The sequence below is a fragment of the Perna viridis genome, chromosome 15 (assembly GCF_037379345.1).
Source record: "Perna viridis isolate PV_CMFRI_1.1 ecotype Kerala chromosome 15, ASM3737934v1, whole genome shotgun sequence".
Taxonomy (NCBI): Eukaryota; Metazoa; Mollusca; class Bivalvia; order Mytilida; family Mytilidae; genus Perna; species Perna viridis.
Window position 1 is genome coordinate 14044168 of NC_142459.1, and position 25267 is coordinate 14069434.

The 25267-nt window shown below is 34.3% G+C and overlaps 2 protein-coding genes across 5 annotated transcripts in view; one reads left to right on the top strand and one right to left on the bottom strand.

Annotated features, from left to right (window-relative positions):
* Positions 1-116, bottom strand: part of LOC148597041 (tyrosine-protein kinase Fer-like) — a 40058-nt gene extending 39942 nt beyond the window's left edge. For both annotated transcript variants that reach the window (XM_088562651.1, XM_088562647.1), the window contains exon 1: positions 11-116. The gene's annotated coding sequence lies outside the window, so the exon portion shown is untranslated. The remainder of the gene's footprint in view (positions 1-10) is intronic.
* Positions 114-15059, top strand: LOC148597042 (uncharacterized). 3 transcript variants are annotated; one of them, XM_088562656.1, is made up of 9 exons: positions 129-246; positions 1084-1217; positions 4398-5630; positions 8306-8417; positions 9049-9180; positions 9999-10106; positions 12940-13153; positions 14094-14226; positions 14893-15059. In XM_088562656.1, exons 3-9 carry the CDS (start codon positions 4402-4404, stop codon positions 15041-15043), a joined length of 2079 nt encoding a protein of 692 aa, XP_088418782.1. In that variant the 5' UTR covers positions 129-246; positions 1084-1217; positions 4398-4401; the 3' UTR covers positions 15044-15059. The 3 variants fall into 3 exon arrangements, with proteins under 3 accessions (XP_088418781.1, XP_088418782.1, XP_088418783.1); XM_088562655.1 differs by lacking the exon at positions 1084-1217 and having other exon boundaries at positions 114-246; XM_088562657.1 differs by lacking the exons at positions 129-246; positions 1084-1217 and adding an exon at positions 3369-3411.
* Positions 15060-25267: the final 10208 nt, after the last annotated feature.

A 25267-nucleotide genomic window follows, 5' to 3' on the forward strand; every position in this document is an offset into this window, starting at 1 on the left:
ATTGATTTACCCTTGTCAAATATAGCAATCCATTTCAATGAACGGTTCGTTGCAAAAAATATTTATGAAGCTGTCAAATTTTACTTCCGCTTGAACTTATTGTGTATTACGTCACTAGAATGCGTTAACTTATTTCGGAACGCCTCAACGTCGTCCTTTCCCCTTGGTAAAAAAAGAACACACACTGCAATAATATTGACTGTTGAGTACAGAGCCTGAGCTACGTAACTGCAAACATTTTCTTTGGTATGCATTCTTCCATTTCAAGTTTCAGACCAAAATATTATGTAGTTTACACATTACATCAATCCGTAAGAATCACAAATCTAGATTTTTTTCGTAACGAAGAACAGGGGTCTGCGACAGTGCGAGTGTAGTCAATTGACTGGGCGATTTAAACCAAACTACCTATTACAATGCTGGAAGGCTTGACCTGCCACACTTCCCCTACCTGTAGAGTGTTTGCACAAAGAAGAACTCTGAACAGCTTAAGCCAGTTAAGGTTTATAACCTTTCCACAAATATGCAGAGTTAGAAATAGAATAGTAGCCTGCTCGTCAGCCCGAGACTGGCTATTTTTTGGCAGGGCTGGCTAATTTTAAGAAAAATGTATATAGCCATATAGTTAATATATTGAAAAATTGTATTCAGGGCTGGCTAGAATTTAAGTGAGTTTCCCACCCTGAAATATGGCCTCAACTTCTACTAATAGTAATATTACAATCTACTGATCAATTTCAACATGTTGAAGATATTGTCACTTTTGTCTGGACATGCCATTAACAAAATTTCCAAACTAGATTAAACTAGTGAATTTAAACATTTACAAAAGGAGTGAATTTAAAAATAAACAAAAAGTGAGTTTAATTAAACTGTGTACATAGGTACGTTATTGTAGATGTTTAATGAGTGTAAGTTTAAGTTGACTTTACTGTTTTGAATGACTTGGACTGGTATGGTTTGTACTGCACTGACTGTACCAATAATTTTTCCAGGTACATTATGCTGTACCAATAATTTTTACATAACATGTTTTTTTTTTTTACATATTTTACCTGTTTTCTTATTTTCAATCTTCTTCAGAATAGAAATTGCATTTCCATAAGTCAAACATTACCAATAAGTTTTTGCTTCGTATGCCTATGAACAATGTTTGCTGGTTCTTGGAAAGAAAGATTGTTCTCTGACTTGTTACCAACACTGAGGAATTTGGAAAGGTAATGAGTGTATGTTTCGGGACTGTCTGTTGTCATGTTGGAGACACTAGATGTATTGTGGTACCTGTTTGTCACAAACCTAGCAGCATGCCTTTGAATCATTTCTATTTTGTTTATGTCATCTACAGTGTATGGATCCCAAATAGAGCAGGCATATTCCAGTGATGACCTGACTAGCGATTTATATGCCTGCTTCTTTACCTTGGTGGAACTGATGTGCCAATTTTATTTTTATTTTAGCAAGCTTAATGTATTGGTGGCTTTATTGCATATGTTGCTCACATGACTGTGCCATTTAACGTCAGATTAGATCCTAATGCCAGGATATTTAGCTTTATCAACATGTTCTAGTGTATGGCCATGTAATGTGTTGGTATATTTGATAGGGTTTTTGTTACTAGAAATCGGAAGGACATTACATTTGTCAGAGTGGAATGCAATGTGGCATTTTTGCTCCCATGCATTCTCCTAGTTTAATTGTCAGTTTGAAGTGGTTTGCAGTCGTCGTTAGATTTAACTGCTAGATATCTATAGGCGATGGTGTAATTGGCAAATTAAGGTATTGTGGAAGTTAGGCCTACTGGCATATCATTAATATAAAATAAAAACAGACTGGGTCCCTGTACAGAACCTTGGGGTACCCCTGACTGAATGTCATCACAGCCAGATGTCACACTTTCAAGTACAACTGCTTGGGTACAATTAGATAGGAAGCTATGTATCCATTTATTAGTTTTGTCTTGTATACCATAAGAAGCTATGTATCTATTAGGTTTGCCTTGTAAACCATGTTTTTTAAGTTTGAGAGTGAGTAAATTGTGACTGACTTTATCAAATGCTCTACTGAAATCCATGATTAATACATCAGTCTGAAAAGAATTTTCAAGGTTTTTAGTTAACGGTACATCATCAATAAATTCTAAAAGTTGTGTTTCACAAGATCTTTGTCACAGAAAGCTATGTTGAAGTGAATATAAGATATTGTTTTCATCTGCACGGTCCATGATGGCATTACCTGTAACTACAACATGCCCAAAGATATTGCAGCAAGTGCATATCAAGGGTATTGGTCTATAATTTTCAGGATTATATTTAGACCTTGTAAATTGGTGAGGCATGCTGTTTTCCAGTCAGTTGGTACTTCACCAGTTTTAAAGATTTTTGATAAATTAGACAAAGTATTGGTGATATATCAGTGGCTAGATCTTTGATAATAGGAGGTTTGATCTGGTCAGGTCTGCAGGCTTTTGATGGGTTTAGATTCTGTAAGAGCTTGGTAATCTTGAACTGTAATTTTTATATCATCCATAACAGGATAAGTTTTTTCAACATTTAGTTTTGATCACTGAATTCAGATTCTGGAATATTACTTGGTGTTGAGAATGTAGAATGAAATTGGCTATTTAATACATCAGATTTTTGTTTATCATCTAGAATAAGCTGACCATTTGTTTAATGGTCCAACTCCCACATATATGAACATGTAATTCGTTTTCTTACAAAAATCTTTTCATAGCAGAGAAACCTCTTTTCTTCTTGTTTTGCGGTGACTGAATCTTCTATATAATGCCAATAAGACTGGCTTAACAGTTTTTGCATGTAATGTTTATATTTTCTGTACCACTCTATTAGTTCGTTTCTACCAGATTTTTTCATTTTCTTGTATAGGCAGTCTTGTGTTTTCATGTGTTGTCGTATTTCAGGTGTTATCCAGGGGAGTGTGTTTCTTTGTAAGCTTTTTTTGTGGAATATATTTTGCTGTTGTCTGATTTAATTGTGTTTTAAGGAGGTAGACCTAAGGTAAGGGATACAACTCTTAAAAACCATTGAAACGTCTATATTCAGCATTTTACATCAATCCCATGTAAGCATCCGAGTAACTTGAATTTATTTCATTCTGTTTCAAGTGAAAGCTTGATAGGCTTTGGTGAAATTGAATATGATACAAACATACATGTATCCCTGATTTCAAGAGTGATGTCCCTTACCCCAGGTCTACCACCTTAAATCTTCAACTGCTAGGGTATCAATTTTACATTTGTTATACATGTTGTTTGTTGTAAATGCTGTATTTCTGTTTTCATGTCTTCACATTTTGCTTTACTATTTATTTGTTTATTTCGAGGTGTTAGCTTTAGCCTTAATGGTGTGGCATTAAATTCTATAAAGACGATGTCATGGTCTGACACACCAGGTAATATTTCAGTACAAGGTGCTTGGTTAGGTAGGTTTGTAATCATAAGATCAAGTGTATTTTCTTTTCTAGTAGGTTGATTAGTGAGTCGTACTAAGCCAGTATCATCTAATGTACTGCTGTTCCAGTCCTACCCAGGCGGGTTAAAATCACCACCAATAAGCAGAGCTGCATATATAATTTGTGCGGCTCTTCTGACAGATTTATCGAATATTTGTAAACTTCTGTCATCAGATGTTTTGGTATTATAGAATGCACAGATATAAAGAGTTCTGGTGTCTTGACTTGACTTTTTATGAGCAACTCGGCGGGTGTTTCTTGAAAAGCAGAGAATGCTTACCCTACCGGTGCATCTGGTCCATGCTCCCAGTTTTTAGTGGAGTCGGAGTTGCTCATTTGCTTTTGTTACTTTGTATGTATGATTTTAGTTACTTTATGTTCTTCGTTGTGTATGTCAGTTTTCCATGTCTGGTCTTTGTCCCTGGATTACATTCTTTTAATTACTCTTTAATTTCTAATCGAGCCCAAATGATCTCATGTTTATTACTTCACTCTGACTACAGACAAACTTGTGTATCATATTTTAAGGCATATCATACCCTAAATATAAAAAAAAGTTACACCAATTCCATGTAAAACTATATCAAAAACTGATCCAACTTTTGCTGTTTACTTTTTATCAATTCTGTAGAGAATGCCAGAATAAACTAAGTTGAGATATTGTTTTGAGATGTTTCCTAGTCCTACTAAAGGTAAACATTGACATGCTGGTCAAAAGATGGACAATAGCCACCTATACACAGTAGGTGAATTAAACTGTGTAAATAAATGGACCATATCATATGAATCTCAGGTGTTAGTTAATTTTAACTATCATTTAGTAAGTACAATGTATTTCCCTTTTTAAAAAAAATTAATCACTGTCTATTCCCTGCATAATATAAGTGTTTCAGTCTGTAACTGAAGTTCTTCGCTTTTTTTTTCAGTTAAATGGAATCAGAATCTTCTCAGCCATGTAAAAGAAGATGTACCGAGAAGGACAAAATTCCTTATGATTTAGATACTGAGGGAAATGTGAGTCAAGATTTAAATGGAGGAGATGATGGAGAAGATGATGAAGGAGATGGAGGAGATGACAATCAAACAGAAGGTCAACCAGAAAATGATTTGGCTGGGAATGCTAATGAAAATGCAGTTGTTGACCATACTTTAGAACGAAATTCTCCAATGAATGGAGTTGACGAAGCTCAGGGAATAAATATCCATGGAGATATACAGGAAGTTGATGAAAATTCAAGGTCAAGTTCATGTTCTAGTGGTGGTGACCTATGCAGTAGTGCTACTGACATTTTGGTTGACTGGGTGAATGCTCAAAATATTTCAACAATATCTGTGCCAAGTTGTCCGCATGAAAATCGAGATTCTGACAGTGATAATAGGCCAAGTTGTTCTTATAGTTCTGAATCTTGTCTGCATAGAGAACCACCTCACATTGTTGTTGAAGATACAGGGGAGATAATTCCAGTAGAAAATTTAAACTCAGATTCTTCAGACAATGAAAGCTCAGATGCTCTAGCTGAACCTACATGTAATCAACAGCCATCGTCAGGGAAGTCTGGATCAACTTTTAGAGTTCAACCTAATCGACATACTGAAATGACTTTGACCTTTGGTGGTACAGGTTCAAGGTCAAATATGACTCACACAGTTTTACTTGGGGATGGTTGTAAAAGGCGAGAGTCTGTCCAGTATGTGTTTAATTTTAGAAGCATGTCTGACTCTGCAACCCAGACTGATCCACTAAAACATGAAATGGTGGTTGACACGGGAAAAGTTGAGAATGTGATGCCATGTTCTGACAGTACATGCTCGAACATGGTGTTAGGTGAATCAGTGAACTCAGAATTTCCTCAACACATAAACAACTTGCCGTCAAACATTTTAATTCAAATTTTCAAAAGTTTATCTATGTACGAACTGCTTTGCCAAGCGAGTTTAGTCTGTAAAATGTGGCATACTTTATGTCGTGACCCTGATCTTTGGCGAACTGTTGATCTTAGTCATCAGCATAAAGCTCAGGATAATGTGCTGTCTCAGTTGACGTCTTTCAGTGATAGGGTGACTAGTATAAATCTTGAGGATACCAAACTGTTGACAACTTATGGAATCAGTTTGGTTTGTGTGAAGTGCAAGCATCTTCAGAAACTTAAGCTTACAAGGTGAGAATGATTATTTTGGCATGCATGATGCTGTGTATCATATAAACATGTATATGTAGTGTAATTTATCTGAAAACTAACATTCCTGAAAAAGTAAAAAAAAAATATAAACATGGAAAGTTCAATGATTTATGTCATAACAATTTGTTTCTAATGAGAACTAGTCTCAAAGGAGGTAGACCTAGGGTAAGGGATATAACTCAAGAAGTCAGTGATATGTTTGTATCGTATTCAATTTCACCAAAGTCCAGGGTTTTTTCCAGGATTTTGAAAGCTTTAGTCACTTTTGTGTGAGTAAATGAGGACCATTTTAATGGTATATTTTTTTAAAGTATGGTAGTATTTGCATCTGACATAAGATATTTCAGAATCATCTGATATTTACAGCACTTCGTAAAGACATTAAATAAAACTTAAATGTACATGTACATTGCATATGAATAAAGCACATATTTTTTTTTTCTATTTTCATGCAAGCATGTTTTCCAGAGAATCCAAATAGCATGCCAGAGATTTAATTAAAAAAGAAACTCCCTAGCTTTTAAGAATCATCAAAAATAGAAGTCCCTTTACACTCTTTTACATTAATCAGGGACATATCAGTGCCCTAGCTAGGGCAAAATGGAGGGGTGCAGCACCCCGCCCCTATCACGCCCGGGCCTTGCTGCCCCTATTGAGTACCCCTTTAGTGCCCATTTACAATTATCTGTATGACCCTTTAAGATTGCCACTCTTGTTAATAAATTACCCCAAGCCAATTAAGAAGTGTCACCTTCATTAAATACATCCTGTCGTAATTAACCCTCAGGTAAACCTCAGGTAATTATCGGTGATCACTCTGCTGACCAGGGTTATCCGATAATGATTGACAAGTAGAAAATGAATCCCGATTGGATCTTTAACAATTTTATGGACTGCCAATCATTGCTTAATAACTAATTTCTACTGCACAACTAATTTTACAAATATTTCCAAGTTAACAGGTTCAAATTGTAGAACTACCGGTGTAAACAATTGCATGTTGCACATGTTTGTTTATTCAAGATGTCAGTTACATTGTACCTCCCTTGTAATTTCAATATTTTAATAATTTTCTATATCTTCAACAGTAAAGGACACTTTCCATAAGTTGTAATTGTAATAATTATAGGAAATAATATGTCCTTTACTTACAATGTAGTACAGATTCTGATATTTAATTAGAGCAATATTGAATATTTGTAACATTTCATGCAACTTGTCATAAATGCAAAGAATCACTTGCCCTTATCACCTCCATTAGTTGACTTGCTGTCTCACTACATGCACAATGATTAATCTTGTCAACACAACACTTTATCAAATTGAAATAAAAAAAAAACTATTGGTCAAATTAAAACTGATTTTCTAACTCTTTCATAGGGGATCTGAAGGCTACTTTAATACAATTTCAGCTTAATCACCTCTATATATATGTGTTAAATTTCTGAAAGCACTTGGTCATCAGAGAAAGGTCTTTCAATACAATAAGGGTGTCATGCATATATTAATCATGCAGTTAAATTTACTCAGTTTGCAACCTTCATTTTCAAAAGTTGGCAGGTAAGCAATAAGAATACAAATTACTGACTTAACACAAACATACAAAATCAATGTCCCTTTTTTTTGAAAAAAAAAGCATGCTATGTGTTAAAGTGCCCTCTTCCCTGAAGTAATTATAAATATTTGTAATCCATTCATAAATATATATAGTTCAATTATAAATATTTATAAATCATTTATTAATATTTATGATTCAATTATAAATATTTATAAATTTGGCAATTATAAATATTAATAAATGAATTATAAATATTTATAATTCAATCGAAGTGGACAAAAATGCCTATTTATAAATGAATTATAAATATTTGTAATTGTCTTGGATTTATAAATATTTATAATTCAATTATAAATATTTATAATTATTTATTAATATTTATAAATAGGCATTTTTGTCCACTTTGGCTTGCCATAGAAATGCTGTATTACAATGCAAAATCTTCTGCAATTTACCTTTATCATTTGGGTATAGAAATTTGTCATTTTTATTGGTACAAATGTATGTTGTCAGGCTATGATGAGGAAAACTTGACCGCAAACCATACTGGTGCACCGTGTTGGGAAAGATGCCACGTTCCTCGCATGTTAAAGAACCCTGCTGTGATATTCGATAGGAGTAGGAACCTTTGTGCTCCGCCATAGGAGGCTAAATTGCCGGACCCTACCCATCCCTCCCTTTTCTAGTGGCAATCAAAGATAATTGATTCTATTGTCCTTGTGCCCCATCCCTGTTTTCATTTCATCATCATCATTGTAATTTCATGTTCATTTATCATTCGTTTCATGTTCACCGCCTGAATATAGCTGAAATATTGCTGCTTGGGCATTAAACCCTAATAATCAATCAATCAATTTGTTGGACAAATGTAACAAGCCCCAGTGAGATTTTTATCTGCAACTGTGACTTACCTAGAGTTCCAATGAAATTTGCCATTATTTCCTTTTTTACAGATGTTTTTTCTGTAGTGAACAATGTGCTATTATTTCTTATGTTATAGATGTTTTTTGGTGAAGAACAAGTCACCGCTATTTCCTGTGTTACAGCTGTTTTTTTTTCGATGGTGAATGACTCACAATTATTTCCATTTTTACAGATGTTTTTCGGTAGAGAATGATGTTTTGATGATGGTTGGTAACTCATGTAGAAGCCTACAATGCCTGTATTTAGATGGTTGTTACAGAATCAGTGACCAGTGGACAAGTAATGTATGTTACCATATCGTCCTGTGATTTCATGGAGATCATTTTCCTACTGTTTTAAGGAAGGGGCAAACCTGTTAACCCTCCCACATTAGGGGGAGACTCCCACAAAATCCATAAAAAAATTAGAATCTCTCACATAGAATTAAAGATTTATTGGAGGGTTTTGGCTAAAATAGTACTTTCACAGTAAATAACAGTATCTACTGATATACATGTACAAAATGTATTCAAATGATCAGAGATATGTAAACTTAATTAATAAACAAAATGACAAAATCCTGATACTAAGTTGTAATTTGGAAATTTACTGCTTACTGGGCTAAAATACTGGGCAAAAATAAGGGTTGGAAAATAACTGTTTCACTAAGATTTCAATTGACTGATATTCTTAAACAATTGCCAAGACAAACATACCGTACAATTTACTGTCAAATTTTTCCTTCAAAATAGATGGAAACTTCGGCAATTTCAAGAACAAATTTTTTAAAAATCCTGTTATGATTGTATATTGAATAATTATCATTCGCTTACCCATGGAATGATAATAAAACTTTTAGTGATCTCTTACTTTAGTCCGAGTTTGAAGAGGCATGAACAAGAATCTTTCCTTATATAAATATTCTTTCTATTCTAGGTAAGTGAAGGTTGTCCTCAACTTAGAGAGCTGGTACTCAGTAGATGCAGTCAAATGACAGACATTGGCATTGGAAAGATAGCCCAGAGCTGCCATAACCTTCAAAATATCATACTGGATCATTGTAATAAGGTAAGGCCAAAGGTTGCAGGTCAAAGGTTAAGAAAGGTTCATCTAGGACTGCTACATGTATAACCATTATGATATTACACTGGATCATTGTAATAAAGTGAGACCGAAGATCACAGATTAAAAGCCGGGATATGTTAGTTTAATACTACTATAACCTTAAAAAAATACTGGATCATTGTAATAAAGTATAGTCAAAGGTCAGGATATGTTATTCTAGGGTTGCTATAACATTCAGAACATTTGCGATAAGGTAAGGACAAAGGTCATAATCCAAAACAAGGTAGTCTTTGAATGCCATGATCTTCAAAAGAATGTGTACTAGATCATTGTAATGAGGTAAGGTCAAAGGTCATGTCTAGTAAGTCTTGGGCTACCATAGCCTTCAAAATATTATTGTTCTGAATCAATAGAAGTTTAGGTTGTAGGTTTTACATGTAGATTGAAAGTAGTGTTAGTAGTAAAGGTCATTCAGAAGCATCATAATATATTCTTACTATGCATTTTGGTATCATATCAGAAAGGCTAAAGGTCATATGACTGAAACAAAGTTTGCACAGAGCTTTCAACCTGTGGAAATTCATTCTGGAACATTAAAATATAGCTTTATGTCTGTGAAGATGTTAGCCAAGCATACCCCAGATCTCCTCTATAAGCTTATACTTCAGGTTACAGACACCTCTGTTTTGATGTTAGCCAAGCATTGTCCAGATTTCATGTATAAGCTTATACTTCAGGTTACAGACACCTCTGTTTTGATGTTAGCCAAGCATTTTCCAGATTTCATTTATAAGCTCATATGTTTTATTTTTTTATTGTAGGTTACAGACACTTCTGTGAAGATGTTAGCAGAGCATTGCCCAGATCTTCTGACCTTATCATTAGCTAATTGTAACATAACAGACACAGGGATCTGTTCTGTTTATAGGGTCAGTATTTTAGAGGTGCCTCCATGTATTGAAATTAGAGCTTATTAGTTTGGCAGTCAAATGTAAATAGACTTGTTATTGTCAACACTATGTGTTTGGACTGATCAGGTGACATGACATCCATTAGTTTTCTTTCAAGATGCATAACAACTGATGAACTTACAATATTAACTCAAACAATGTATGAGAGTCCTGATCACATGACTTGATTGTTGAGACTTAGAAATCTCCACTACCGCACTGCACATGACCATATCTACTTTTCTTGTCAAGTAGATCTCCACAAATCTGTATAAGTGCAGGAAATTTTAATTTCTTTTCTGTCAAATGATTTTATACATTCTTGAATGAATTCATTGACTTTTTGTACTGCACTAGACTTCTTTCAACTAGGCTTCAGGAACAGGGTTTATGTTGTTACAAGATTGAGGTAATCACTACAGAAGTTTTATGGTTGTCATTATGAATTCATGGATCATTACGGTGTGTCCATCTGCATCATAATAACTGCTTTGTTTAATATGTCATATTTTTCCTTTCCTCTTTTCATCTACCCAGGACTTGACTTTTAGGAGCAATACGGCAGGTGTCTCTAGAAATCAGAGGACACTTACCCTACCACTGCAACTGATCCATGCTACCAGTTTTTAGTTGAGTCTGAGTTGCTCATTTACTTTTGTTTCTTTGTACATATTATTTTGATTATTGCATGTTCTTTGTTGTGTATGTCTGTTTCCCATGTCTGGTCTTTGTCCCTGGATTACATCCTTTTGATTTCGTTTGAATCTTGGTTCCCTTGATTACTCTTTCGATGATTCAAAGGTCATAGGTTAGATTTGTGTAGATGATTTTTATTAGGACTTCAGGTGTATACTATTGTAATAGGGATATAGACGTTATGCAAGATGTAGGTTTAGGTTATCTTATTCAACACTGAACGTTGTTGAAATTAGATATTGCAAAGGAACAAGTTTATATTTATCGTTTCCCATGTTAATATCAAAGCAAATAACTGCTTCCCAAGGAGAAAGTTTTACTTTTATTATGGATGTATTTTCTTTTGCTATTCATCATATTTCTAATTTTTCAAATCAATATTACATTGCAATGATTCTCTATTTTTTTCTAGATCTATTTTCAGTTTGACTCCTTCCCCCTTTTTTCTCATCTCTTTTCAGTTTTTCTTTACTGTCTAATCCTTTGCTACGGTCTTGAAATGTAAATTTGCGAGACAAACACATGGAAGGAAGTCAGGAATAATAATCTAGCTGATACATCTTTTAAATTTGAATGCTATTCTACTTTTCAGTGTATTTTGATCAAGATTTACACATCTTGATGATCCTAGCTTCCTGATGTACAGTTATTTTTTTGTTGACATGCAAAGGGAGCTAATCCAACCTTTAACCTGTTCAGGATTGAAACTTTTAAGTACTGTTAATATGTTCAAACCTGTAAAAGAACTTTCTATTGATGTTGGGTTTCATACATTTGTAAAAGATGGCACTTGCAAGAAACAGAAAATGCTGACCTACAATTTGTTTATCTCCCCCATTATTTGGCACTTTCAAGAAACAGAAACTGCTGACCTACAATTTGTTTATCTCCCCTATTATTTGGGGGGTTGTGGTTTGTGCTTTTCTTGCACACTTTTCAGTTCTTATATGTTACTCTTTCTTCTCACACATTGCTCCTTCAGGTTTTCCAGGCTTTGCTTTGTCAACTTAATTCCTAAATTGTTGCTTTGATATTCTACTCCTTCCAATGCATCTAGACAAAATTTGTTTAGAAAGAGTAATCAAGGGAACCAAGGATATAGCAGTAATCAAAAGAATGTAAGGGACAAAGACCAGACATGGAAAACAGACATACACAACAAAGAACATAAAATCACACATACTAAGTAACAAAAGCAAATGAGCAACTCCAACTCCAGTAAAAACTGGGAGCTTGGACCAGGTGCACCGGTAGGGTAAGCAGAAATGTCACATTTTTGTACCCCTCACTTTCATAGAGTGTGGTATATATTGATACGGATGTCCTATCTTCTATCCATACTTCCTACCATTGTACAGAGGGGTATCCATCTTTAATCTCTAATTCTTTCTACATCACTTAATGGAATTAAATAAAACTTTCAGAAGATTCTTTATGATTAATTTTCATCCTGCACTCCTATTTCAGCTTTTGATCCAAATCAGTTTGTCATTATACCTATGTCTTATCAATTACTTCTCCTACACCGCTGAATGGAATTTAATGAAATTTTACAGAATATTACATATTGTGTATGATTATACATAATTGTTGTATAAATGAGAGATAAAGATAACAAAACCAATTAGAATGAAAAAGTATTACTAAATTAAGATTTCATTTTTATAATCTACAGATTTTTTTTCAAAATGGCAGCTAAATTGGCAAAATATCAACGTTGTTGGATATCAATGAAATTAATTTTTTTTTTAATGTATTACAAATGTATTTGTCTTCAGAGTTTTACCCTTCATATATTGTCTGTCATTCCATCATATCCTCCTCATTTTAAATACAAGTTTAATAGAGTAATCAAGGGAACCAAGATTCTAGCAAAAATCAAAAGAATGCAATCGAGTGACAAAGACCAGACATGGAAAACAGACAAAAACAAATAAACTAACTAAAATGATACATACAAAGTAACAAAAGTAATTGAGCAATTTGTATTGATCAAGATATTAAATTTATATGCTTTTAAAATTAATATACAAAATGTATGTCTTCAAATACCAAAAAAGAGATGCTGGTCTATCATACACATTAGCGGAACTGATTATTTTTTCTCTAATTTCAGATGAAGAATTTGGAGTACCTTGACATATCAAATTTACCTGGGGGAAGTATAACTGCTGCTGTTGTTTCTCAGCTTACAAGACAGTGTGATAAACTGGAGTGTCTAAACGTTTCTCTGAACCTGACTGTTGATGATCGATGCATGCAAGAGATGATGCGATATGGACAGAGATTAAAGAAGTTGTTTTGTGTCAGTTGTAGTATTAGTGATGAAGGTATGTTTGTACATTTGTACCCCAACTCTGTCTCCCCAACCATTCATTTGTCCACTCTTCCAACCATCCATTTGTCACTCCATTTGTCCATCTGTCATTCTTTCCATCCATTTGTCTGTCTGTCCATCTGTCATTCTTTCCATCTATTCATCTGTCCGTTATCTGTCATTCTGGTAATCCTAACATCCATATGTTATTCTGTCTGTCCTTATTTCATCACAAATACCTTTACTTCCAATGGACGAATTAATTAAAATTTTATATGAGGTTTCATATAGATGGGGCATACATTTGCGCCTGTCCCGTCAGGAATTTCTGGCCCCTGTATGTCTTGTTTTGTTTTCAACTTAGTTTTTTTTTTTTTTATGTTACTTGAGTAAATAGGGGCAACTCCTTCGCTGTACCTGTGAATAATGTTTGGGGCCAGCCGCAGCCTGTCCTGCGGTGTGAGGGTTTCCTAGTCGTCACAGCCTGTCCTGTGGTGTGAGGGTTTCCTAGTCGATTTGGTCCAGCCGCAGCCTGCCCTGTGGTGTGTGGGTTTCCTAGTCATTTGGGCCCAGCCGCACCTGTCCTGTGGTGTGAGGGTTTCCTAGTCGATTTGGTCCAGCCGCAGCCTGCCCTGTGGTGTGTGGGTTTCCTAGTCGTTTGGGCCCAGCCGCAGCCTGTCCTGTGGTGTGAGGCTGGTAGCCTTGTGCTGACATTTTCGTCTGGTGGGGTTGTGTCACTGACATATACACCTATTCTCGTTATGTTGTAAGCAATTTAAATCACTGTCTCATATCAACATCCTGTTTATTTTATTGATTTTGGACTACTCTGCACTCTATGATTGAAAAACTTCTGAGAAATGATTTGTTGAGAAATTGTTGAGAGATACAGTACATGTATTTCTATTGTCTTGTATTGTTGTGTACCAGTTTTTGTACTGTGTTTATTACAGGGTTAAGAGGAATAGCTGCCCATGGCAGAAATATAGAGAAACTGGATCTTGGTTGGTGTAAAGATGTCACAGATAAAGGCATCTGGGATATAACAGAAAACTGTCCTGCTCTCAAATATCTTGGTCTGATTAGGTAACTATCGTGATAGGATTGACATCTGTTTCTTACTCATGATTATGATCATGATTAATCAGTACATTTGTATCAGAAATCATGTTTATTTTTGGAATCATGTTTGTGATTATGATATATCAATATCATAATTCAGCAATAGCATGGTGTTCAATGATTTCATGATATAATAGGGGTGGCAAAAATATTAAATGTAATAGTTCAGTACTCGGATAAAATTTAAATTGTTTTGTGAAAAAAATTAAATTTTTTGTTGGGGTGTTGTTTTTTGTTATAACCTCTTAGACACCAAATTGAAATATGATGGCATTGCTTAGTATGTTTCAATGGAAAACATAGGAATTATCACAGAGCTAAATGACTACAAAATATAACTTGCATGACACTTGGTATGTGCACTACTCATCATATATCTATCAGTAGTTACTCCTGACTAAACAACCCCCCCTTCCACACACACACAATTAATTTTGGAACAGCCTAAAGCTGTATGTAACCAAGCAGGACATAAGAATAATAAGAATATAAAAAAAAAAAAAAAAAACGTGACACAGAATTCCTCCGGAGCAAGTTACTTACTTAAGACAAGTTAAGACAAGCATATAAAATATAGGTTTTACCTTTATTTGTATTTCATGATATTATGTTTTATTTTTTAAATTTAAGATGCGATTCAGTAACAGAGAAGGGAGTAGAAGACATGGTTGAGAAATACCCAAACATTCAGTTTTCTACCTTCTTTATGGAGAGTAGAAAACTCATCCAGAAAGCTATTGCTAATGGTTTCAAGTTTATTGCTGCATCAGAACAAAAATAAAATTGTTTTATGTTGACTTCATGTCTTTTGTATGCCCTAGGTTTTTACTATCGTTTTTACCTTCATGAATATTTGTAAGACATCTAAAGAAATGCTGATCTGTCAATCATGTGAAATCATTTTTAAAGGCCAATGTTTTAAGACTGAATGTGTTATGGTATAACAGTGTTTGTCCCTTTGCGGTCTGTAGTTCACACTTTACACAATGACTAAAAAACCTGCCACAAATGTTTGTGGAACTTCAATTTTATGAATTTTTATGAATTTTCGATTTTTTGGGATTTTTTTTAGTTATGGGACTTTAATTGTACAGAAATGGGTAGGTTTTTTGTTTTTTTGCACTATAGCTCAAAAACCTGTGCAGCAATTTCATTGCAAACATAAAACATTGGTAAAATGTTTATTTATATTGTTGAAAGCTCTTTTAATTTTTGAAAATTTATGATATAACAATTTAGATTTATGGAATTTAATTTATTAAAAAAGAGGAAATTTTGCAGTTACCTTTATTGCATGAGACTATAACTCATTCTTGGTTGCTGTATTCAGTCCATATTTTTCATATCTGTTTGAGGTTTTGCCTCTGCTAGCTTAAATAGCTGTGCTCCATGACACATTTTATTTTCAGAATTGTATTTCAGGTGAGCGAAGAGTGTAGGATGCAATAGTTTCCCCTAGTGTAATTTATGATGTACTACCTGAACCAAATTGAAATACTTTATGCTGCAAATTTGTAATACGTTTTAAGGAGGTAAACCTACGGTAAGGGGCACAACTCTTACAAATCTATGAAACGATGTAATCATCAAAGTAACTTGTATTGAATTTATTCTGTTTCTTGACTCTTGCCTTAGTCCTGGATTATTTTTTACTTGTGTCATGTGCACTGAAAGTAGGTCTTGTAGCTGTTTCTTTAGTAATGTCAGAATATAGTGTAGTTGTCTATCTATGTTTCCTTTAACTTGCAGGTGTACAGTACTAGTTTGAATTGCATGTTTATTGCACCACACATAAAAATCAAATGGTTGAACATTTACTGTTCTTCAGTTCTTGATAATTATCAAATCGTTTGTTATTTATAGATATAACATTGGTTTATTTATAGAAATAACATTGGTTTATTCAGATTTTTTGAACATGCAACAAAACCATCTTGGCTCAGGGATAGCTGCATTTATGTTGTGTCAACAGAAGTGCGATAAAAAGCTATGATGTCATACAGGAAACAATTGTTAACGTTACTAGTAGAGTTGGCTGCATAGCATTTGTTATTTGTTGTGTATTTCTGTTTTCCATATTTGGTCTTTGGAAGTTTTACCAGACCGGTGGATTCGAGACATTTGTGTCTTAATTTCATTTTGAATAGAAGAAAATAGCAAATTCTACAGAAGAACAATAATCCACACAAATGTTCACTATTTGACAATCTACCTCTGTTTAAATACAAATAAAGAATTGGCTAACTTTTTTTTTTCACAACATAGAACATAAATTCATGTTGACCAGTTCAAAGATGGTGTAGATTTGGAATACATATCAATAAATATACCAAGGGTACAGGAACAATTTAAAAAAAAAAAAACTGTACACTTATGGTTAATACAATTATGCAAAAAAGTACAAATGGTTTACAAGTGTTAAATCACTAATTTAACCAAATTAATGCAAAATAAATCGATTTATATATAACTCTGACATTATAATAACATTTAATTTACAGAAGCAATTTTAACATATATTTTCATATGTGTTGTAAAACACCTGCAACATATTTTTTCCCATATGTTTAGGACAAACATGAAAAACCTGTATTTGGAATATACATGATAAGCAAGCACAATATCTAAATGCAAATCATGTGGTATTTACATGTTTTCCTGATGACTTTGTATTTGAGTATTATTATGTATGAAATTGAAAACAATTGCAATAAATACGTAAAAATGTGATTTTCTAAATCGGCCCAAAACAAATATTACAATCGCCCCCGTACAGATAAGTCTGTTCACAACAGTATTACATCTTTCACTCAACTACACACTTAAACTCCTATTAACAAAAAATAAAAACACTATTACAAAAATAAACATTGTCCGGTTTGTGTTTCATTTCATTTCTATCTATTAAAAATGTCAAATTATAACTTTAAATTTGATTACAAAAATGATCTTGTTAAGTTTTAAGAGAAATAACCTTTTATATCTTTGTTTACAACACTGTGAAAGTACTTTAATTCGTGGATACCAATTTTCGTTGATCAGGAAAAACACAAGTTCGTGAATTCTTGAATTCGTGGTTTGAATGTTTTCAGTGTACACATCAATGGGAATCTCTAATTCGTTGGGAACAAAATTTTGTGGTTTGGTCTATCCACGAAAACCACGAAAATTGGTACCCCACAAATTAAAGTACTTTCACAGTTGGTAAAATTTCACGAGGTGTTCTTGATACAATGTTAGAGTAATCAAGGGAATCAAGGTTATAGCGGTAATCAAAAGAATGTTATCCAGGGGCAAAGACCAGATATGGAAAACAGACATACACAACAAAGAACATAAAGTAACTAAAATCATACATACAAAGTAAAAAAAAGTGAATGAGCAACTCGGACTCCACTAAACACTGGGAGCATGGACCAGGTGCACCGGTAGGGTAAGCGTCCTCTGCTTTTCTAGAAAGACTCGCCGAGTTGCTCATAAAAAGTCAAGTCCGGGGTAGACAAACGAGGAAAGGTAAACTATGACCCGTTGAATAAATCAGTTTTCATGGTACTGATGAATACATCATAACGATCCACGAGTTCATGACGACGACCATAAAACTTCTGTAGTGATGACTTCAATCTTGTAGCAACATAACTCTGTTCCAGAAGCCTATTTGTTAGTGTTCTAGCGCGATAAAAAAGTCTGCGTAGTTTCGGCAAGCTTTGACATAACGTATGAGTTGTGATATGAATACTCCATACGCAGGAGCCGAAGGGATGTTGCCACAGATGAAAGGAAAGTTGACAATTCTGAATGAAAAGTCATCACGTTAGAACTGTAAACCGACAAGAACAAGGCAATTATGTATGCTATCTATACATTACAATGGTCTTAAAAGGGTGGATGTGCCGTGGACACGATCTGTTGTGTTTTGAATTATTCAACAAAATGTTTATGGGGTACGTTTTAATGCACATTAGTTTAGTATAAGTAATATTCATGTAATGTTCTTAAAACAATGATAGCATTTCCACAACCAGAATATAGCAAGATTGAATGAAATTATATATATAATAGTGTCAAATTATAATGTAGAGTTTAAATACAAATTGGATTATGTTAAGTTGCAACTCAAAGAGACTTAACTTTCTAAGTATCTTTGTAATGAAAGTGATAATTTAGGTGATATTCCTATTATAGTGTAAGAAGCAAGGATGAATGCTAGTATAACATTACAATAAAATCGAGGGGGATGCCAGGTACATGGGCTTTCGTAGTTTGAACAATCCAAAGAAAAGGTAATGTGTTAATGGATATTAGTTTAGTTTAAGTGATGTTATAGGTTGTATTCTTATAACGATGTTAGAATTAAAAAAAAACAGGAATAAAGCGAGAATGAAAGCTATTATATACAATATAACAATGGAACGTGGGGGTACCAGGACACAGGTTTCGTACTGCCAGGTAATTCTCCAACGACATGATCACAGCGATGGGTTAGTAGAAATCATTACAGAATTCATTTGAATTTTTATATGCATCATAATTTATGAGTTATAAAATACACGAAATGTACCATTTAAAACAACTAAGTAGCAACACCTAATGGCAGGACGGGAGAACCACGGAAAGAATCAGTGCCGAGCATATACAAACCATGAAAAAAAGTTATAAAAACACACCAACACAAAAACAAACAAATGGAACAAAATTATATTTCTTTATTAGCGCTTCATTTATGTCAGTAAAGGTTCGTTTCCTTTAAATGCGACAGAACTGACTTCCACGAGTATTCCGTAGCCGTTTGTTTTAGGTTACAGACCACCAATTCAACCAATGAGCATTTGGAACGTACGCAAAAATAGTCCTACGCAGAAATTACCCCTGTTCCTCATAGTGCTGTGAAAAAAGTTCTCATCTTATTTAAAAAATTTAAACAGTTTCTGAAAGGAAAAACATTTCTGTACATTTTATAGGTGCATTTTGCTTCTTGTGATGTGAAGCCTAATCTCCATAATGATTTTTAAATATACCCCTATCTTGTGAAAACACTGGGATTTCCCATGCTATTTATAGACCCTTCACGTCCGGTGACCAGTACTGCACTGCAAGTCTGCTAACCCCACATGCCATTCTGAGGATTGTGAGCTGACATATGTAGAATCATGCTGATATATAGTCCTCTGCAGGTTAAAGTTAAGGTAAAGTCCAGAGAAGCCATTGAATATTGTGAAATTAGCATAGAAGCCTATGGAAAGTGGAATTAGTGGTTTTTAGCCTTAAGTTGAAGCCATGGCAAAATGAAAAGTTTCTGGAAATAGCTTTAAACTACTTGAAGATCTTGTTAACTTTGCCATGAGAGGAATACACTGCAAAAATCCTTCAAAATATGCATTTTTTTAAGTTATAGGTCCAAATTATTGAAAATTGGTCTTTTTGGCTGATTTTTATGTCCTATCTTGTAAAAAGTGTAGAAAATTTAGTAAAAATATCAAATATTAAACTTTGAGGGCTATATTTACCTAAATATGGTGGTAATAAGCACTTGAAATCAAGTTTTGTGTAGATTTGAGCAAAAATTAGGTTAGAAATGAGGAAAAACTCACTTTCATTACTGCGGTTAAGGCCATATCAGCATTCCCCTATGGCAACATGGAAAATCCATTATTGAGTACTTTTTTTGCTTTAGGTGCCCTTTACTGGTCATGTTTTAATGTGAAAACACTGTATTTACAAATTTAAAACCAAATATATCACCTTTTGTGAAAATTTAAAGATTTAGGATTTTTGACATGTGATCAAGAAAAAGGGGGAGGCATGTCAGAAATAATTTTTTAAAAATAGACCAATTTCTCAGAAAATGATTACTTTTAAAACTATTTCTTCATTAATATTGTTAAAAAACAAGTTGTGATTGATATTTTTTATTTGAAAAGTCAGAAAAAGTTCTTTGCAAATATTTAATGCATTTAAGTATGGTAGAATATTGTCACTTTTTTGCTCGCACAACTTGGTTACCCTATATTTAAAAATCAAATATTTAAAAAAGTGCTTGTCACATTTCACTGAAACTTTGCAAATGCATTCAGTATGTGTGTAGGAAGATACCTGTATAGTTATTTATTTTTTCTAAGACAAAAAGTGACTCTTTAGGTTACAGACCACCAATTCAACCAATGAGCATTTGGAACGTACGCAAAAATAGTCCTACGCAGAAATTACCCCTGTTCCTCATAGTGCTGTGAAAAAAGTTCTCATCTTATTTAAAAAATTTAAACAGTTTCTGAAAGGAAAAACATTTCTGAACATTTTATAGGTGCATTTTGCTTCTTGTGATGTGAAGCCTAATCTCCATAATGATTTTTAAATATACCCCTATCTTGTGAAAACACTGGGATTTCCCATGCTATTTATAGACCCTTCACGTCCGGTGACCAGTACTGCACTGCAAGTCTGCTAACCCCACATGCCATTCTGAGGATTGTGAGCTGACATATGTAGAATCATGCTGATATATAGTCCTCTGCAGGTTAAAGTTAAGGTAAAGTCCAGAGAAGCCATTGAATATTGTGAAATTAGCATAGAAGCCTATGGAAAGTGGAATTAGTGGTTTTTAGCCTTTATTCTGGTTGCATCATATACACACGCTTTTGTATCAAGTTGTTTCAATATGAGAAGAGCTGTTTGCTCGTTGAGAGTATTCAGCATCGCTTTTTCTAAACAGCTTGGGATATCCAGGAGATCTATGTCGGCTTTTTGAAAAATTATTTCAACTATTTCTGATTCTCCTTGCTCACAGGCCTCCATTAAACATTCTTTGATATGAAGTCTTTCGTGGTCAATATTGTCCAATAAAACACCAACGATCTCTTCCCAGCCTTTACTGCAGGATACAACCATGGCGCTCTTCACGTCTAGTTTAACCGCTGAGCACTTCTCAAAAACGATTTTGACAATTCCATTTTCTCCATTTTTGCAAGCTTGTATTAAGGCGATAGAAATGTCATCACTCTGCAAGTAATGTTCCGTATCTAGTATAAAACTCGCCACGTCAGTCCAGCCAAATTTGCACGCGGTTCATAAAACACGAGATGAATCCATATTATGCAACCCAAATGTTGACAAAAGAAAGTGCAGAACACTTCCGTTAGTTTTGTTTTCTAAAATAAATTTATATATTTCAGTTAAATCAAAGTAACTACTGCCAAACAACTCGTGTAGTCTTTTTACAATCGATAAATGTCCATTTAAACATGCATCGACGCAACATTCGTCCATTTTGAAAGATTGACCATTTTTGTTCCCAACTACCCATTCAAAGATGTCGTCCCATCCATACTTATATGAAGTTTCCATTAAAATATTTGAGTCTATTTTGCGACAGTCAGTTTTATCAAGAATCCACTTTAGAACTTCTTTTCTACCAAATGAACAAGCCTCACCAATACACTCTTGTATATTTGCATTCATAACATCTTTGTGGCTTTTGATGAATTGAATCCAGCCGTATCCACAAGCATCGACAATGAGAGATTGTAAGTCAAATGTCTCGGTACCGAAAGTGTCCAAGAGCCACTGTATAATTTCAATATGTCCATGTCCTGAAGCGGCTTCCACCGCAACATCCGTGTCAAAGGATGAGTGCTCAGTATCACTCTCGTGATAAATGTCTTTCAAAACAGTCAGATATCCTTTTGAGCACACTTTCGAGATAACATATTTCATATTAATTGATTCGAATTCCACCTTTTGTAATAAATCTGTTAAAGTAGATTGAATCTTATAATTAAAGTCATCCCCATCATTTCCTTGATACTGCATTCTAAAAACAGATTCTAAAGCAGAATCATGGTCTAGTGTACTGCCATTATTTATTAAGAAATTCACGATATCAAATCTGCATTTGTTACAAGCTTCAGATAATAACATGTCGACATCGACCGCCATCTCGTCTATCGCTAGAAAATAACGACATATGTCCTCCGTTTTACATTCATCACAGTCACTTTTAATCGCTTCGACAATTGCTTTTTGTATGCTCTCTGTTGTAAATGAAAGTTCTTGTACTAAACATTCCACCATGGCTTTCCTTCCATACTTACACGCTTTACAGAGAGCATTTTCTGAACAAACAGTAATTGTACAGTTTAATAACCACTTCACAACAGAAACAGCACCATAGCTACACGCAGTAACGAAATAATTATCCAAGTCGAATGTACCCGTAGGATAACTTTCTAACATATATTTCATTACATCAACATTGTCTCCACGACACGCTTTATTCATGGCACTAATTATATTTATGCCATTAACTTTATTCAACACAATTTTAACAAGCCCAACTTTGCAATTTCTGAAAACCTGGTCATACACTTGTTTACTCTGGAATATATTAATGCCGTAGTGATCTAACATCCGAAAAGCGAGAGCGGTACAGCCTTCATGGCAGACAGTTTTGATGACATTAGAATCGGGAATTACATGATCATTTTTCTCTGTAAGAATTTTAACAACTTTCATTTGCCTATATGTACATGCATCAGTCATTACTTGTTTAACATCAAATAATTTGATATCTAACTTCGACAGCAAAAACGTCATTAATTCTGTAACTGTAACTTCGTTTCTCATCTGAAAATCTATTTCCTCTTCATAGGCGTCACATGAACGTTTGTATAAAGATCTAACTGCTTTATTAATACCAAGAGCTTCAGGATCTACTTTTTCTACAAGTACTTTAACTATCTCTATTTGCCGAAAGTAACATGCATTCTTCATTATTTGTTTAACATCGAACAATTCGATCTTGAATTTCGACAACAAAAACATCATTATTTCTGTAAGTTCATCTCTCATCTGTAGATCTATTTCCTCTTCATAGGCGTCCAATAAAGATTCGCATAGAGAACGAACTGCGTCATTAATACCAAGAGCTTCAGGATCTACTTTTTCTACAGCGTAATAGCATAGAAAAACCAGCGCTTAGGACTTCAAGGCTAAACCACCTGACTGTTCTTTCAAAACCTCTGCATTCAAATATGGTCCTTCTCGTCGTTACGGGAGATTTAACCATCATCGAAAACGAATCTTTGCGTAATATCCTTTCTAAAGGTCCCAAGTACCGTAAAACACGCTCCATAAATTGGAATTATAACTTTAAAGTTTTTATGGATGCCGTCGAGGACTATGCAAGAAAATGGATAAAATGAGAAGAAGAAGACATTGATTCTATGTCAGAGTGGTTAAAGGCCGTGAGGTATTTAATTTTGAAACGAATGAAAGTTTAAGTAGTTCAATGAGTGCCAAGGCTACATCAGTTTCCAAAAACCCCGATGTAGCAAAAACATTGTCTACTATACATGACAAATATGTTGTCGTACCAGCAGACAAAGCCCAAAACAACATTGTTTTTGTCTGCAAAACGTTTTACATCCAATGTTTATTATCAGAGGTAGACGTAGAAAATAATAGCAGTGATAAGACCTTCATGTATACTGCTACCACACTCTCCAAAGAAGAGGTTGTGGAAAACCATAAATCTGTGTCATCCCCTTTTGTTCTCTGTACCAAGGACGATGATTGTAATTTACCGTCTATGTACTGGATTCCTAAACTCCACTCCATACAAACAACGTATCATAGCTGGATCTGCAAAATGTACCACCAAACCTCTTTCAAAACTTTAAACTTCTATACTCACAACTGTCAAAGAGGGTCTACAGTCCTACCACAACACTTGTTACTCCCGTAGTGGTATTAATTCAATGTGGATCCTGAAAAATTCAAAAGATCTTTTGGAGACAATTAGTTCAAGACTATTTTCTGAATATAATAGCATTAAAACCTATGATTTTTCAACACTGTATACTTCTATTCCCCATACTCAGTTAAAATCCAGACTTAAAAACATTATACATCGTTGTTTTTCCAAAAAAGATGGTACACCTAGATACAAATATTTAGTTCTTGGTAGAGATTCCTCAAACTTTGTAAGAAATAATTCCAAATCTTCTTCCAAATATACAGAGGAAGATGTTTACAAAATGCTGGAATTTTTAATCGACAACATATTTATCCAGTGTGTGGGACGTGTTTTTCAACAAACGGTCGGCATTCCAATGGGAACAAATTGTCTGATCAGAAAGAAAAAAACTATCGTTTGGCTAGATCCTTCAATCTCAGTTTCCGCTAGATAGATGACGTATTATCTTTAAATAATCCTAATTTCGGGGATTTGGTACATCGCATCTACCCAAAACAACTTGAGATAAAGGATACTACAGACACTGTGAAGTCAGCCTCATATCTTGACCTACACTTAGACATCGATGGTAAAGTTAAACTATTGACCAAACTTTACGACAAACGTGATGACTTTTCATTCAGAATTGTCAACTTTCCTTTCATCTGTGGCAACATCCCTTCAGCACCTGCATATGGAGTGTTCATATCACAACTCGTACGTTATGCCAGAGCTTGCCGAAACTACGCAGACTTTTTGCATTGCGCTAGAACTCTAACAAATAGGCTTCTGAAACAGGGTTATATTGCTACAAGATTGAAGTCATCACTACAGAAGTTTTATGGTCGTCATCAAGAACTCGTGGATCGTTATGGTGTATCCATCTGCACCATGAAAATTGATTTATTCAACGGGTCATAGTTTTCCTTTCCTCGGTTGTCTACACCGGACTTGACTTCTTATGTTTTTTATGTTTCAAGAAAAGCAGAGGAGCTTACCCTACTGGTGCACCAGGTCCATGCTCCAAGTTTTTAGTGGAGTACGAGTTGCTCATTTGCTTTTGTTACTTTGTTAACCCGTAGCAGGAGATTCCGACTATACTCAGAATTCCGAGCTTTAAGTTTGGAATTCCGAATGTATTATTCGAAAATCTGTACTTAATTTCGGAAATAGTTTTGAAAGTGAGGACTTGGGCATTTTTTCACTCAGAAAATGTTTGGAAAATATGGACTTCAAATTTTTTTCACTCAGAAAATGTTCAGAAAGTAGGGACTT